Raw genomic sequence first — 17,636 nt, forward strand, 5'->3', positions numbered from 1 at the left:
ACACACACACACCCACACACACCCACACCGGGAATAAAAGGCTAACGACGTCCCGATTAGCCATCGAAATTCGGATTAAACAATTATGCTGAATGCCTGGAGATCAGACGTTTTTCTTTTCAACGGCCCACAATTAACTGCCCCCCCGCACGCGAACACCACAAGAACGAAGCTCACCCACTCACACCCACACACTCACTCACCCACCCACACACTCACTCACCCACACACTCACTCACCCACTCACACCCACACACTCACTCACCCACCCACACACACCACTCACCCACACACTCACTCACCCACACTCACTCACCCACTCACTCACCCACTCACACCCACCCACTCACTCACCCACTCACACCCACACAGTCACTCACACCCACACACTCACTCATCCACTCACACACTCACTCACTCACTCACCCACTCACACCCACACACTCACCCACTCACTCACCCACTCACACCCACTCACTCACCCACACTCACACCCACACACTCACCCACTCACTCACCCACTCACACCCACTCACTCACTCACTCACCCACCCACACACACCACTCACCCACACACTCACTCACCCACACTCACTCACCCACTCACACCCACACACTCACTCACCCACACACTCACACCCACACACTCACACCCACACACTCACTCACCCACTCACTCACCCACTCACACCCACACACTCACTCACCCACTCACACCCACACACTCACTCACCCACACACTCACTCACCCACTCACACCCACACACTCACACACCCACTCACACACACACACACCACACTCACTCACACACACCACACTCACCCACTCACACACACACTCACCACTCACCCACTCACACCCACTCACACACACACCACACTCACTCACCCACTCACACACCCACTCACACCCTCACACACACTCACTCACCCACACACACACACACCCCTCACCCACACGATAATGTTCCACGACAATGATAAGCCGCAGTAATGGCGGGGGGGGGGGGGGGGGAGGAGGGTGTGTGTGTGTTGTGGAGTGAGTTGGGACCATAGGCCGAGTTGTCCTTCTTTGAACGCGTCTCCGGGGGTCAAGTCGCGGCAATAACAACGTGACGACGGGACTCGGGAGACCGCGCGCAGCCCCTCCCCCCCTCTCCTCACCGTCACCAGCTCCCCCGTCTCCGGCCCGCGGGCCGCTTCCGCTCCTGCGCACTGGGCTCTCTCTCCCCGCCGCCCTCACGCGCTGCCCCCCCCCCTCCTCACCGTCACCTACTCCCCCGTCTCCGGCCCGCGGGCCGCTTCCGCTCCTGCGCACTAGGCTCTCTCTGCCCGCCGCCCTCACGCGCTGCCCCCCCCCCCCCCCCCTCCCTCCTCCTCCTCCTCCCAACCGCCGTCCCGATCCTCTCGGCGGCTCCGGCTTCTAAGATGGAAACCGCCGGCGGCCTCAGCGAGAGCCCCACGTCCTCGGCTTCAGCGACGGCCCCCGGGGTCCCGACCCCTCACCCGCTCTCCAAGGACGTGCTGGGCTTCGACGAGGACGACGACGAGGACTTGGAGGTGTTCAGTAAGGTGGGGGGAGGCGGAGAGGAGAGGAGAGGGGAGGGGAGAAGGGGCTGAGGCTGAGGTCGGCGACGGGGGAGCGACCGCTCGCTCTGAGGCCTGGAGGGTGGGGTGGGGTGGGGGGGAGAGTGGGGGAGAGTGGGGGACACACAAAGGGGGAAGCGAGCGAACTTTGACGGGGAGTTAGTCAGTTAAGTCAGTCAGTGAGTCAGTGAGTCAGTGAGTGAGTGAGTTGGTGGCGAACTCGAGGCAGAGTTTGGGTCAGAGGAGAAGAGTCCGCAGCAGTGATTGATCGACGCCACAGCCCCGGAGAGCCTTCGCCCCGTTCATCGCGCGGCTATTCCTTACTGCTTTTTTTTTTAACTATATGTATATATATATATATATTCTATTTATATAGTGTATATATAGATATACAAAAAAAAACAGGACGCGGATTTTCACCGAAGTGGCCGTCGCTCTCTCGCCGCCGTTGACGCCGAAGCGGTCCAACCGCGCGGCCCCTCCCGCGGCGGCTCTTCCCGTCTTATAAAAGGCTCCCGGAGGCGGTTCTGGAAGTGCAAGTGGGGGGTTGGGGGGTGGGGGGTGAGCGCCGATATCCTCCGCCACACCAGGGGCCCAACTGGACCAGTCCGTCTGACCGGGGTCCGTGCGACAGCCACTCCTCGCTCACCCACAGTTAGTCACCGGTTATTTTTTTTTTGTCCCGAAGTGTGCAAGTGGGATATGAGGAACGCTCAGTCAGGAAGGAACCCGCGTGTTCCTGTTCGACCCTCAGCTGTCTTTTCTTACCCCCCCCCCCCCCCACACACACACCCAAACCATGCCTTCCCTCACCTCCCGTAACATCGCCCGACTCCGCCACCACCTCACCCCTCAGGCGGCTGAAACTCTTGTTCGTGCCTTCATCGCCTCCAGGGTCGACTATGCAAACTCACTGCTTGTGGCCTTCCCAACTCCTCCCTCCACCGGCTGCGGATCATCCAGAACTCTGCCGCCCGTGTCCTCTCCCGCACCAAACTCCTGACCCCACTCTCTCCCCCACTCTCGCCGGACTCCACTGGCTCCCTATCCTTCAGAGGATCCAGTTCAAGATCCTGGTCCTCACATGCAAAGCCCTCCATGGCCTCGCCCCACCCTACCTCTGCGACTTCCTAACCCCCTACCAACCCGCCCGCTCCCTCCCCTCAGCCGGTTCTGCCCTGCACCTTGTCCCCCGACCCACCCATCCCACCATTGGTGGGAGAGCCTTCAGCCACTCTGCCCCCAACCTCTGGAATTCCATCCCCCAATCACTCCGCCTCACCCCCTCCTTAGCCTCCTTCAAGTCCAGCTTCAAAATCCTCCTCTTCGACCATGCCATCGGTCACCCCCCTTCTCTTCCCCTGACCCCCAGCTCGGGTCTGAAATGCTGGGCACTGTTCAGCGCCTTGGGGCGTCCTCTCCACGTGAAAGGCGCTATACAAATGTAATGTTGTAGAAAGGACACCGGACATCGTAAGGGATCAAAGTCTTAAAATCAGAACTAAGACAGTTAGAATTAAGGTGAGGAGTCATGTCTTTATACAGGGGATTGTGAAGATGAGCAGTTCTCTGCCCCAAACAGCTGTGCAGGTGGGAATCAACAGAGTTAGACAGATACTTGTATGGTAGAGATATTAAAGGGTAGGGTGAAAAGGGTGGAGAATTGGGATTGTAAGACCTGCCGAAATCTTAATATATGCTTAATAGACTGAATGGCCTCCTCCTGTTCCTCTGCTCCAATGTTCCAAACTGACACATTCATGCGTTATAATATACATCGCGCTGGGGGGAAAAAAATCATGTGAAAAAAGTTCTTTTCTGGGACATTGCCTGTTAATCCTTCCTGTTCTTTCCCTATATCCTATAAGGCACTTTGAGGTGCCTCAACCCTGAGTTATGGCACTATATCAAATGCAAGGGTTGTTATTATATAATATATTTGCCTAGTCAAATATCAGTTAGCATTTCTGTATTTTACAAGAACAGTTTGAGTGAATAATCTGAAACTATTTATAAAGCAGATATGAAACCATGTTTTTTATGACATTGCATTCTATCTTTATACTCCAGAAGTGATGGTTATCTGACAAACCATATTTTGGGGCCATTTGTGGCTTCATCTGAATGCCCATCACATTATCTTGGGCTAATATCATAACACTTGAAGGTCAATATGATCTATCTTTCAACAGGATGCGAGTTTCACCGATGCCAGTTCATTCAGTATCTCCATGCCAACTTCACCTGCCTCTATGATCAATCAACATACTTTGGAAGATGAAACAGACAGCAAAGATCTCTTTGTTACTGTAGATGATCCAGAAAATCATGTAACAACCATTGAGACCTTTGTCACTTACAGAATTACTACAAAGGTAAAAAGATCTACTAAATATTGATTAATGGGGATATTGCAACACAGTATCTAATTACATTTTTATCATAGTATGTTCTGGTGGAATGCTTTCAATGAAAAAAACAACAGAATAATAATCCCTTATACTTTATCAACAAAACCTTAACCAATTATGAACCCTTTTGGAAATTAAGTAACATGCGCTGTGAGTCTTTATTTTGTGCTTCATTGATGTTTAACAAAGGAGCTAATATGCGCTTTTGGTACAAACCAATTAGTGTAATGAATAGTTTTCAGGTCAGCAGTGAATTATTATTATTTTTCCAGAGTTAGAACAGTCTATAAATAGTGCTTTACATTTTGAGAAAGGTATGTTATTTAAATGTTCATACAGTACTGAAATCAGCAAACATGTATGTAATTAATTTTGGGTATCTATTTTCTGCACATGATATAACTTCATATCTGATATGGTTGACTCCTGTCTTGGTTGGTACAGACCTGAAAGTGTAGCACAGAACACTGAAGTTTATAGAAATGAGGTGCATTAACAAAATCTGGTTTATGCATATATGAGCACTCTTAGTTATGGTTCCCCAGTAAAAGAGTATTGCTGAAACAAGAGGAAACCACACTACTCCAGACACATCAGTATGGAATTAGAAAGTTTATGAATGGTTATGAACTAGGTAATAATGACTGGTTATTCACATAGATAGGAACGAGTTTTGGTTACAAAAATGGTCTTATTCCAGGTCATTAGACTTAAAGAACCATGAAGGCCAATATCTATTGCTCAGTTTTGTGCTGGGTGAGAGAAGAATACGGTATGGTCTGATGGTTGATGATTTCAGTGTTCATTCTGGTGTCAATTCAGATGGAAGATTACATAAATCTGGTGTTAAACTATATTATGAATGAGTCAAAGAAACATTTTTAAGCCAGACCCAATGTGGAACAATATTCTAGCCAGCTTTTTTTAATTAAAGTGAGATAATGGCTTTGATTTTTAATGGTTGAATAGAGTCTGGCACTAAAGAGAGGTAGATGATTATTCCCCTTCTTACTATAACAAACGCTTGGATAAACTCTTTTACCTTTCGTATTTTGGAAAAAATAGATTTACAACATATTGGCTTCAATGTCTGTTTCAAGATAATTTGTTGCTGTGGTGTTCATCCTGTTTCTCCCATTCTATTTTGTTTTTCAGACGACTCGTGGCGAATTTGACTCGTGCGAGTACGTGGTTCGTCGACGCTATCAGGATTTCTTGTGGTTAAAAGGCAAACTGGAAGAAGCGCATTCTACTTTAATTATTCCTGTATGTGTTAACAATGTTTCAAAGATTTCTATTGTATTATAAGTGTATTTTCTAAACATTTGCTGAAAAAAAATTCTAAAGTGAAATTAGAGTGGGTTGGCTGAGGCTTCCATTTGCTGATTGATGCCAGAGCAATGTAATAAAGAATGAATAACCATTTTAATTAGAGTAGTTAGCATTTCCAAAGTTTCTTATAAACCAAGGACTACTGGTGTAAAGTTGGGACCAAATTAGGAGTTGGTAAATATTTGATATTTACAGCAATAATTAGGTTATCAATGCTTTGCTCTCTTATCAGACATTTATTTTTGTGTTTTCTCATTAGTTATTTTAATGACATTCAATTGGTTTGTGTTTGGAGGAAAAAAGCTGCTGTTCTAATGTTAAAACCATATTTTTTGTCAACTTAATCTTCGTGTTTGACATCAACGGTAATGGCTCAGAAAGTGTTGCTCTGTGTTGAGCATGTATTTTGTTTTGCAATTTCTCTGGCTGGCTGAAGGTTAGTTAGATGCTGTTTAAATCCAGTCAAAACTGTTATTGTTATGCAATAATGGCACAAAGTCGCAGGTGTTTCATAAATATGATAGAGGGTTACTTGGCAACAGTTGCTCAAATGAATATCACTGTAAATAATGCTCAAAGAATAATATTCTATTTATTTCTTGGGCATGATTTTTTTACAGTATTTTGTGACCACCGACATCTGAACAAATTTGTAAGACAAACTAAAAATGTAAATCTGGAACAGTGTACCTTTGTTCTTTCTACCTTATTGCAAAAGCTACTTTTATCCTCATACAAGTGTAATTAAAATAGCAGTACATCCCTGTTGTTCAGTAAATTCAGTATCACATATTGGCAACAAAAGCTCATTGGGTTGGTGCATTTAGTCTTTTATTCTTTGTTGGTGGTGGGGTGTAGGGGGGGGGGAGAAAAATTGAGTTTTCCTGGGGTTCAACTTGGTCCAAAATAATTCCATGCACTGATGGATCAGCAGCACATTGGTTATCATTTAGACCTGTAGGTATACATATCGATTCAACATAGCGAGCCAAAGCTTAGCTGGTAGGATGATCATAGGTGGAAAACTATAATATGAAATTTAGCAGTGTTTTGAACTGGTAAGTTTATTGAGACTTATTGTTTTTTTCACAAATAACAGTATTCCTACAAACTGAATGGATTTGCAGTCCAGAATTTTGAAACACAAACAAATAGTCTCCGTATAACATTTAAACTGTAGCATCATTTTTCATTGCATTGTAAAATAACAACATTGGAATTTAGGGTATATGGACACCATGGTGATGGACTACTGAAACAGTTACTGATGTTCTTTCCTGTTTTTTCAGCCATTACCAGAAAAATTTGTGATGCGAGGCATGGTGGAACGATTTAATAAAGACTTTGTAGAGACACGCAGAAAAGCATTGCATAAATTTTTGAATCGAATTGCCGACCATCCTACTCTGTCTTTTAATGAGGACTTCAAAGTTTTTCTAACAGCACAGGCATGGGTAAAGTCCATCATATATATTCACTGAAGTAGCTGAAATAGGAAGTGTATAATTTTGTGCTTTTATACTAAATCATTTCTGAAGACTTCATTTTAATATGGAAATCTGTAACCGTGAATTTTTCATACACCATCTGTCATCGTTAAGGCCATGAAGCAATATCTGTTAATTTTAAGTATGATTGTTTCTGAAATCTGTCAGTCTCCCAATGTGATGTTTTGCTTCCTGGGCTGCATGGTTTTATATTATGCCTTATGATGTGACAGAATTATTTTACTCTTTGACCTCAATTATGGTATAACCACATGTCCTTTAAGGTATAACTGCCATCTATATTGGTAGTCATATTGTGACCTAGAATTTATTTTTAGGTGATGGATGAAGGAGACTGGATGTAAATAGAATAATGGATACTTGGAAGGGTGTGTAAGGCAGTAACTAAATCAAAAGGTGCAAATGATGTCACAAGCCTGCATTTAAATGGATTAGAAAGCCATTTATGGAGTGGGGTAAATTAATTTTTATCAAGCTGCAGTGATCCAGAATGAGTAAATTCAAAACTAAGGCACTTGGCTTTTTTGGCAATAATCCACGGTGAATTTTTCCGTGCTGCTTTATTCCAAGTTTAATCTGTTAAGTTGCGGCAACCTGCCAACAATTTCATGCTCGATATTTGCTTTTTGTTTGTCTAGAGGGTAAACGTTCAGTTCATTTTACTTAATCAATGTAAAGATGCAGCTTCATCCAAATTTGAAACCAAGTTTTTGTGTCTGTTAGTTAAAAAACTAACATTTAATTTCGAGCAATGGGAAAACTTCAAAATCCATTACCAAATACTGAATGTGGATGTTTCCCATTTCTAACAACACTTTATGCAGCCCCAGTCACACTTTTATTTTGTTTTAATACTCTGAAATATAATTGGGGTTTTCGATTGAGCAATAGTAATGACAGATTATGAGGCATTCCATAATAGGCACTCTGCACCAATGCTAAAAAAGTCAGGAAAACAGGATGGTTGGGAATGTTTTGGTTTCAAAGAGAACAATAATAGGAAAAAAAACAGAGAAAAGAGTTGAAATTGCTGTCTGAGAGAACAAAACGTGTTTTCAGGTGGAAAATATCTTGTGTATGATCAAGCTGAAGAAATGCATCACAGATTGCATTTAAAGGCCTATTTATACTGCAAGAAGGGACCTGAAATGGCTTCTAGCTGTAAAGGGATTCGGAGCAGAAAATTGCAATTTATATTTTCCATTTCAAAACTGCCTTCGCTAGGGGCTGATGAGGGTTGTGCTAACTGATGCTAAACTCTGATTAGTTTTTTTTTAATGTTGGAGAACAGGGTGTTCGACCAGCTCTTAAGTAACATTAAAATAACCACATAAAAGTTGTAGGTTGAGCCACTTTTGAATGGAGGCTAAACTGATTTCCACAGTCTGGATTTAAAATTGCAGTAGTACAAATCGACTTTCAAATGAAAATACTTCCTCCCAATAGTTTTGACATTTATCCTCCAACACAGATTGAGTATTGCAAGTAGCATTTACACTGTTTGGGTATTCATTCTATGTGAACATTCTACTGAATCGATGAAACAAAATATTTAAATCTCACACAATGAGGTTTTAAAATACAAGTTGTGTTTATATAGTGCCCTTCACGCGGGGTAGCATCTCGGAGCGCTTAATACCTGCATAATGTAAGGTTTGGTAGGACACAGAGTATCCATATAAGAGAAAAGTAGGAGAACAGGAGTGAGACGTTTTCATCGTGTGCTGTATGGAGTTCCTTTTAAGGCTTTTATTTTCACCTTCTAATTGTTTAATGCAGGAGTTAGCATCTCATAAGAAACTTGATCCAGGGTTCATCGTTAAAATGGGAGAAACAGTGAGGGCTGTTGCTGGCACAGTGAGAAGTGTTAAGAATCGACCTGACGAATTCAGAGCCATGAATGAGTATGTGGACATTTTCCGCCAGAAATTGGGAACATTGGATAAAATCAGCCATAGAATTTTAAAAGAGCAAAAAGGTAGGCAACTGCAGTCGTTTAAAAATAATACACGCTCACTGTGGCTTAAATAGCTTGTTGACTTTGTTTTTAAAATGCTGGATATAATGACTTCATTCATATTGAAAATGGCATTGTATTCTATGTCAGCCCTTAGGCATTTTTTTTAAAGTATCCATTGCAGGTAATTGAAGCGCACATGCAACAAATATATCTGTTGAAAATGTTTTTTGTTCGGAGACAAACTATTGTACTTTGAGCAGTTTGTATGCTGTTTTCCCATCATTGTAAACACATAACAGTTTTGAGATAAAGATGTTGGTGCTCGTGTGCTTCAAATCAACATAAAATGAGTCTTCAGGAGACCACCAACGGTTTTTACTATTTTATGATGTATTCTTATTTATATGACAAGTTTGAACTAATGAGAGAGAATTGCCAACGATAGGCCGTCTTCAAAAGAAATTCAGTTTCCACTTGCAAAGGTTTTGCATATTTCTTGATTTGTTCCAATATGAAAAATGTTACTATTTTTAACTAATAGAAATTTGCAATGCTTTGAAGTCAAGTGCTCCACCTTTCTGAATTTCTTGGGCATGAGTACTCTTTGTTGCAGGATTCGCACTTGAGACAGGCAAAGGGAACAAAGGGTTCATCTGAGTCTAATGCATTTACAGTGTTAGTCATCCCCTGTTCTGAAGGTAGTTTTAATTAGTTCAAAGTGAGATGGATCTTCTGTAAGAAGCTTTCATTGCCCTGAGTCTGGAAGTTATTTAGCAATTTAGATTCCCAAATCAATTATTTGAAAGCAATGACTTTTTCACTGATTTTTAGTTCAAAATTATTATTTCCCTCAACCTGCTCTTGCTCTGAGTATCCAACAGATACTCGCAATCCATCTAATCTAAATCCACTTTTACAAATCTACATAATTGAATGTAATATTATGGATTGATAGGATTTTCTATATCATATTAAGCAAATGTAGAATTTTGCTTGACTTGAAATGAAAATTTTCTCATCACTGATACTTGCCAATAATAGGCCTAATTTTCCTTAGTCACTTGCTGGGGTTATAGTTAAATACAACTAGAGTGTTGGTGAAGCATTTCAGTGCATATTCTATTTTACTTTGACCTCCTTCAAAAAGGAAGGAATTTATGTTGGAAAAGTCATTCATACGTTCAGACTTGTATAGTTTCAGACCTATGAACTCCCATTTGTTCCCTTGTGCTGGAGCAAATCCTGGTATTGTCTAAAAGAAAAACATTTTACCTGACCTGTTCGTGTTTTGATGCTAGTCTTAAAGCTGATTGAAGTTAAATCTTTTTTCCTAATTTCTTTTGGTACAGAATATTTGGCTGAGCTGAAGGAATATGGTCCCATCTATACACTTTGGTCTGGATCTGATGAAGAGCTGGTTGAACCTTTACAAGGAGTAGCCAGCTGCATTGAAAACTGTTGCAAGACCTCTGAAGGACTTGTTGTAAACATGTCAGAAGGCTTACTTCCTGTGTTGCATGAATATGTTCTGTGTGCAGAAACTCTAAAGGTATTGAAATGCTCTGAGTAGGAATTAATTATATAGCTTTAAATTATATTCAACTCTGATACATAAGATTGAATGTTAATAAATTAGCGAGACTTTCATCTCCAGAACAGAGACCAGAATGCAATATTATCTTTAGTAGGGTGAAGCTTTCTGCTATAAGTATGCAAGGCACTTTTACTGACCCTTATTAAATAAGGATCATGTTAAATGCTGGACCATAAGATGTAGGAGCAGGAGTAGGCTATTTGGCCCCTCGAGCCTGCCCCACCATTTAATAAGATCATGACTGATCTTCTAACCTAATTCCATTTCCCCACCCAATCCCCATATCCCTTAATCCCTCTATCCTTTAGAAATCTATCAACCTCAGTCTTGAATATGTTCAAGGACTGAGCATCCATAACCTTCTGGGGTAAAGAATTCCACAAATTCACTAGCTTCTGAATGAAGAAATGTTTCCTCAACTCAGTTTGAAAATGCTGACCTTTAATCTTGAGACTATGACCCCTAGTTTTAGATTCTAGAACTAACCTAGTGAATCTATGCTGCACCCCCTCTAAGGCGAGTATGTCCTTCCTTAAATAAGGAGACCAAAACAGCACGCAATATTCTAGGTGCGGTCTCACCAAGGCCTTGTACAACTGCAACAAGACTTCCCTGCTCTTGTACTCTAACCCTTTTGCAACGAACGACAACATAGCATTAGCCTTCCTAGTTGCTTGCTGTACCTGCATACTAACTTTTTGTGACTGGTGTACAAGGACACCTAAATCCCTCTGAACCCAAATACCTAGTCTTTCCCCCTCTAGAAAATACCCCACTTTTCTATTTTTACTACCTAGGTTAATAACTTCACACTTCCCCTCGTTATACTCCATATGCCACCATTTTGCCCACTCACCTAACCTGTCTATTTCCCTTTGCATTCTTCATGTGTCATCCTCACAGTTTACTCTCCCACCTATCTTCGTATCGTCCGCGAATTTAGATATGTTAAGTTCTATTTCCTCATCTAAATCATTGACCCGCAAAACATTGTGAAATATTAAATGCATTTTATGTTATATATATATAATTGTTTTCATTAGTCTGTGTTGAAAAGAAGAGACCTAATTCAAGCAGAATATGAATCACGAATTGATGCCATAGATAGTAAGAAGGCTGATAAAGAAATGGTGAGTGTGCAAAAGCATGATTTTTATATTCTTGAATTAGGGAATTCTTATCTGTTATTTTGGTATTAAGCATCAATGTTTATATTCTAGCTTGCATAAATATTTAGGGATATAAATGGTAAAAGAAAATATTTTATTGTAACGAAAAGCATTTTGCAAATATAGGACAATGTGATTATGATCTGTTCATTAAAATCCATTATATTCACTTCAATCAGCTGTCGTACTCCGATCTAAGCTTTACATTTGGTGCCTTCCTGGGTAAAAACACAGAGGAAATAAAACAACAGAAGCAGCAGAAGCTTGATCACGAGATTGAGGAGGTAGTGTACCGTAATATGTGCAACAATCAACCTAAATTCCTTTGCTAAACTTTGAAACTTCAAATGTTTTTGCTGTCAGGAACGAGCTCTATTTGTTAAGAGTACACAGATTATATTCAGTTTTTAATTTATTCAGAGTAAATATTTGTACAGCCATATTTAGTTAACCTTCACCAGCCCATGAAAATGCCTGTGGCTTTCCATTCTATGTCAGATTTAACAATTGTGTATACTGTTTACTTTCTGTGAATAATTCTGCAGTTGCTCTTTATTATATTTGCATTTTAAAATCTTTTATAGTGTTGGACAACATAAAATACAGCTCGATTTCATTTACTTTAACATTCTTTAACCTCCAATGGTCTACACCTCCACTCAACCTCTTCCAAAAAAAAATCCTCTCTCATATTAACAAGAATGCAGTGTTTCAATTTGAAGCATTTGTTTGCTGATTTATTCAGATTCACAGTTTTACCATACTCTGCTGCACGATACTACAGGCAATCAATAGATGGCACTGTATCCAAAATGCCAAATTTTGCAACAGAATTCTGATTAGTCGGTGGGACTTTTTTAAAAATTGTTTGGCATGTTGATATGTGCCGTGCTATTGCACTAGCTATTTAAGATAGAAATTCCAGAAAATCTAATGTTGATTTTTCTGCACATCTTGAGGGGAAACTTTTAACCTGTTATTTCTTACCATTTTACAGACATGAGTTCAAAATTGGGAACCTAGAAGTTACATGACAAACATTAGGTAAATGAGTTAATTAAAAAGAGTAGCCTGTAAGTGAAGAGGTAGGTGAGTGTTTATGCAGATAAATGAACTCATTGTAAAAGACAGGAAACTGGGTTCCTAATTGACAAGGACACAGATGAAATTGCAAAAAGGTTAACGTTGTAACAATGGAAATGTAAAACCAAATAAAGGATGGAAAAGGGTGATTAAAAAAAAAAGTATCTTAAGTGAGAGAAATCATGGTGGGGGTAGGGTGGTAATCGTGCAATCTAAATTTCAACCACACATTTTACACAAATTCTGCAGTGGCTGAATGACATTTGTCAGCAGAATGATGGTTACTTGAAATGAAATTCATTGCTTACTGTTGACATGATTTAACTACCCATTTGGGGTAGTTACAGCTATTTTCCTGAAGAGCTTCCTTTTTTCAGTGTTCCATAGTTAGTTGTTGGTAATGCCATCATGGAAACATCATTTCCTAGGTTCAATTTCTGAATTAATTTGCTGAGTATTTTTCTCACGGTTTATTAGACCTGTTATCAGTGCCCTGTGTGCATCTTTTGGAGCCATCCAAAGGTACTATCAAAGTCTCAATTCTTCAGATCACATACTCACTCATTATCTATTTTCTTATTTCCACTTTTTTATTTTATATTGTATAGCGGGAATGTTATACTGCATGCATGGATGCACATTAATGAAAATCATGTTTTATTTTTAGCTTCAGCTAGAAATTGGAAAGTATGAAGATAAAGTTGAGTGTGCCAATAGCAATTTGAAAGCTGATTGGGAAAGGTGGAATCTAAACATGCAAAGTGACTTGCGATCAGCCTTCCATGGCTTGGCTGAAAACAATATTTGTTATTATGAGAGGGTAAGAATTCTTAGACTAATTTGGTTTAGAAAAGGTAAGATACTGTCTGAGATTGAATTGAGAAGTGTATAAAGTATTAACATGAAAACTCACTTTTTACTTTTAATGAATGATACTATTAGTCAAGCTTCCCTGATGGTTCCTAGTCCATCCTGGTGTTTATATCCCAAATGTGTATAATCTCTATGCCCCCTAATCCACTCTCCCAGACCCTCCGATTCCCTCCTCCTCATGTATGCATCAGGTTTCCTCTGGTTGTGTGCTGTATCTGTGAATCATTGTCAAGGAAGAAGAAATGCCAACATCTAACAAATTGATTCATTTACACCAGTTTCTGAATCTGTCTACCCGACATCCACTTACGATGAGCTTTTCACTTAATTGCAGAGGATGTCATTTTTGCTAAGCATGCAGCTATTTATGGGGAAAGTAGTTATTGTGCAATTCTTCTACTTGCCAATGTTTTTTCTCTTCCAACAATAGGTGCTGATCCTTGAATAGCGAATTTTGGATTAATTGGTTTATCTTTGTAGTGAAGGCATAGCAATCTTGGACTAGCATCAACATAATAGTGTTTCTGGGAGAATTAACTTTCATCCTTTTATTTAAAGTAAGATGCTGTACATTTAAAACAGTAGATGCAATTTTGTTTGCTTCATTTGAAACACTTTATAATTTAAAAAAAACTCTTAAATCTCCTCACACCTTCCCTCATCCTGTCACAATTGATAAGTAACTCTAACCCTAAAATCTCCTTTGTGAATAATGTTCCCAATGAGTCATCAAAATGCTTGTGTGGGAATTGGAAAATAAATCACACTAGTGCATCAGTAAAGCTGCTCTTTTGAGGTTCTCGCTAAAATGTTAGTGGGGCAGAAGTAGAAGCAGCTTCATGTGGTTGGCCTTGCTGTATCAAACCTGGTTGCTTTGTGAAAGCACTGAGCAAGATGTCAGTAGCTTCAGGAAATGTGCTATGTCAGGCTTCAATGTGAACATATCTAAGTGCATTGCCAGTTGCCTTCAAGCATGTCCAACGAGGTCATTGGAAAAAAGCATACAGAATATGTTTTTTTAAAAACTGAAAAGGTTCTTCTGATAATTTTAGTGGTAATTAAACTATTCTGACATTTTGACAGTGATAAATAATCACCACATAGTTAGGTTCAAGTTTTCTTCAATTAAAATTCAGCAAAGTAGGGGCAATTGATGTGTTAACAGAAGAACATTTGGGCTAATACATACTGGACAATCTGCAAGGAAATACTGGCTGTCAAGCTCTAGAGATTGCAGACATGAAGAATATTTTCTATATTGCATGGTATAGTTATGGTAAGAATTTCTGAAGTTTAAAATGTTTTAAAAAATGATTTGCATTTGAAGCTCTATCATTGTGAATACTGTAGATCACATGTTGACAGAATATGTAGTCATTAACTATTAATCATTTCAAATTTAATACAAGTTTCTTATTATGTTTTAGTGTCTGGCTACATGGGAGTCTTTCCTTGCCTCTCAGCAAAATGAGATCAACACAGAAAAGGATGTGAAAGACAGCACATAGAAACAGTGGATCTCAGCAGAAGTGTTGTTTGTAACTATTGCTTCCTTTTGACCAAAACTGCTGTGTGTATTTGAAGAAAAATACTACACTGTGCCTGGTGCTTTGTCCCTAAACTTCAGAACAACAATATGTATTCTATTTACAGTTGGAAATTTAAAAAATATATATTTTTAGATGAATTGAACTTCGTACTATCCAAAGAATAAGAAATTAGTAAGATTATCAAATTTGAACCTCAGATCATTCTCATTTAAATCCTTTGGGGAAAAAAAATTGCCATTTGTACCTTAGCAGAGATGAGAGTGTTTGAATGATCATTTATTTGAATGATAGAATTTTTTTCTGAAGTGATTTTAAAACTGCCTTCAATATTGATTTTAATGCTTTTACTATGCCTTAATAAGAATATAGGGGTAACTTTGTAACATTTTATAATGAATATATGGTAAATTTGCAGCATTTCATAACCAATTTGATGTGACACACCGTTATGAATAACTGAATTGTCATTCGCTAGTTATTGACTGCTTTTAGCTCCAAAAATTCCTGGTTCTTTTAACTTAGTCTGTGAAAGCATGTTATAATTTTGGATGCCATCTTTGTTCAGGGTGATGGCTGACGTAAACATTTATTAACCTGTCTGAAGGCAGTATCTGAATGTGCTTTTACAGGATATCAGCTGAATTAAGCCATTCCTCTCTTTTGATCATCAAATTTACCTTTCTCTAAGGTCAGAGCAGACATTTTGTATTTGGATCTCATTTTATCTTATTGAATCTGTTCTGAAATGTTGACAATTTTACTCTTTATATTGTGTTTTTCAGGAATAATGTTTTTAAACTCATAAGTTGAGTTTATACATGAAAACAACAAATGCTAAACATCTAGAATCGCAATCTTACTTTCAGGAAAAATATATTTCTCATTTTCTTCTTCACTATTCACCTCCTCCATCTGCCAAGTGTTTGGCAGATTTCAGCTGGAACTTTAGCATTTTCTCATAATGGGGTCTAAATTGCAAGAATCGCAAAAACGATTTGTTAATGCCGGATGAATCATAGCCAAACCCTTTGAACCGCCTCTTGAATGGCAATCTCGATTTCAACTTTAAACTCAGCACCTGAACAGAGTTCCAGCTTGTCGGCCACAGCACAACTGAGATTCACTCATTACCAATGCCTTCAGAACTCCCACAATTTAGATTGCGGTATATGTTAATACTCCAGTGCTCCTGTGCCATTGAATGTCAATTATACCTCTGGAATTTTTCATTGCTCCTGCCATAATGATTTTATTTTCTTCAATATGAATTTTATGCTGGAACATTTATGTAAGATGATGTGACAATGTCTTCATCTGGTTAATGTGCAGTACAGCTCAGTGCCTTGCATCTAGCAACTTTTTTTTTGCTTGAGGCTTAACTGCTGTAGGAAATCAAGGAGCATGTAATATGAAAGCTATAAACAGTAAGTGAAAAGTTCCTGGAACCTTATTTCCATTTTAAATTGTTATGTCAGATTGACCTTTGTAACCTCTGAAGGCTAGTAGCATTTTATATGAGGAAATAATGCAACAACAGTTGTGATATTTTAGAGAAACATTCTGTTGATTGTTTCTGAATTGTTCAAGATAGTGTACTGCAAATGTTTGTGAAAAGATGTTTTCAGAAACGTTTTCAAAGGGAGATCATATTGTGCATTATCTAACTTTATTTCTATGTTCATTATTGTGTAAACCAATTAAGTACTATTTTAATCCTGAAAAATTGCTTGACCAGTATATAAATCCAATTGATTGACAAAGAAACTTTTGAAGAACAGTTGTATGTTATAAAGATGTTTTTGAATTTCAGCTTTTGTGTATCCAGTATGTCTTAAATCATGCTATATGTGGAACAGTTTTGGCACATAAAAAGTTTGATTAAATATAATGGCTGGGATTAAAATATAAAAAAACTGACTGGACCAAATGAAATGCTTAAAAATAACAATTGTGCGAATATTTTTTATCGATGACTATTTCAGAAAATACTATTTTTGACCAAAAGTTTGATCTCAAGTTTAGGTAAATGCTGTTTGAAATAAAATCGTAAAACCTTTGTGAAATATCAACTTGGGATTTGTGATGTTTGATTTGATATTGTTGAATCCTGAATGAATGCAAATCTTTATTAAAGTAAAATTGGTAATATGTGCTATTTATAAATGTGTATTTTCTTTAGATTCTTCAGATACCTAAGACATGTGCATGCACACACATACATACATAATCCTGCATATAAGTTTACTGGGCATAACTAACCAAATCAATTTTATGCCTGACATTTTGCATTTTTTATGAATTGTTTTAGCAATGTACAGTATTAAATTTTACTGAAAGCAATTTTATCTTGCAAACATTGAGCATGAATGTGGTTCATGATGTGGAAAAATGGTAAATCAAAGTTTAACAATCTAGCCAGTACAACACTATTCATTTTTCATTATTAAATATACAAAAGAAGTACATTTTGTATTCATAATTTTGTACTTCCTAACTGTTTTCTGTCTACTTGGGGCTCTCTTAAATCTCTCCTGCTCATGTGTGTCTTAATTGGTAATTAAACCTGTAG

The 17,636-nt window shown here is 39.1% G+C and overlaps 1 protein-coding gene across 3 annotated transcripts; it reads left to right on the top strand.

The window, feature by feature from the left end:
- Window positions 1–1,393: 1,393 nt before the first annotated feature.
- On the top strand, window positions 1,394–17,215 carry snx7 (sorting nexin 7). Of its 3 annotated transcripts, XM_042335287.1 has the most exons (11): window positions 1,394–1,572; window positions 3,780–3,962; window positions 5,154–5,264; window positions 6,620–6,784; window positions 8,618–8,816; window positions 10,148–10,347; window positions 11,436–11,522; window positions 11,741–11,845; window positions 13,312–13,464; window positions 14,945–15,055; window positions 15,850–17,215. In XM_042335287.1, exons 1-10 carry the CDS (start codon window positions 1,429–1,431, stop codon window positions 15,023–15,025), a joined length of 1,428 nt encoding a protein of 475 aa, XP_042191221.1. In that variant the 5' UTR covers window positions 1,394–1,428; the 3' UTR covers window positions 15,026–15,055; window positions 15,850–17,215. The 3 variants fall into 3 exon arrangements, with proteins under 3 accessions (XP_042191221.1, XP_007885296.2, XP_042191222.1); XM_007887105.2 differs by having other exon boundaries at window positions 14,945–17,215; XM_042335288.1 differs by having other exon boundaries at window positions 1,394–1,560; window positions 14,945–17,215.
- Window positions 17,216–17,636: the final 421 nt, after the last annotated feature.

Source organism: Callorhinchus milii, unplaced genomic scaffold (assembly GCF_018977255.1).
Source record: "Callorhinchus milii isolate IMCB2004 unplaced genomic scaffold, IMCB_Cmil_1.0 Scaffold5, whole genome shotgun sequence".
Classification (NCBI taxonomy): domain Eukaryota; kingdom Metazoa; phylum Chordata; class Chondrichthyes; order Chimaeriformes; family Callorhinchidae; genus Callorhinchus; species Callorhinchus milii.

What these genes read in the sequence shown, in the direction of transcription:
- snx7 (XM_007887105.2), top strand. Translation starts at nt 1,429, where the DNA reads ATGGAAACCGCCGGCGGCCTCAGCGAGAGCCCCACGTCCTCGGCTTCA. An exon ending in CTTACAGAATTACTACAAAG is followed by an intron (nt 3,963 to 5,153) that starts GTAAAAAGATCT and finishes TTTGTTTTTCAG; the next exon opens with ACGACTCGTGGCGAATTTGA. An exon ending in TTCTAACAGCACAGGCATGG is followed by an intron (nt 6,785 to 8,617) that starts GTAAAGTCCATC and finishes TGTTTAATGCAG; the next exon opens with GAGTTAGCATCTCATAAGAA.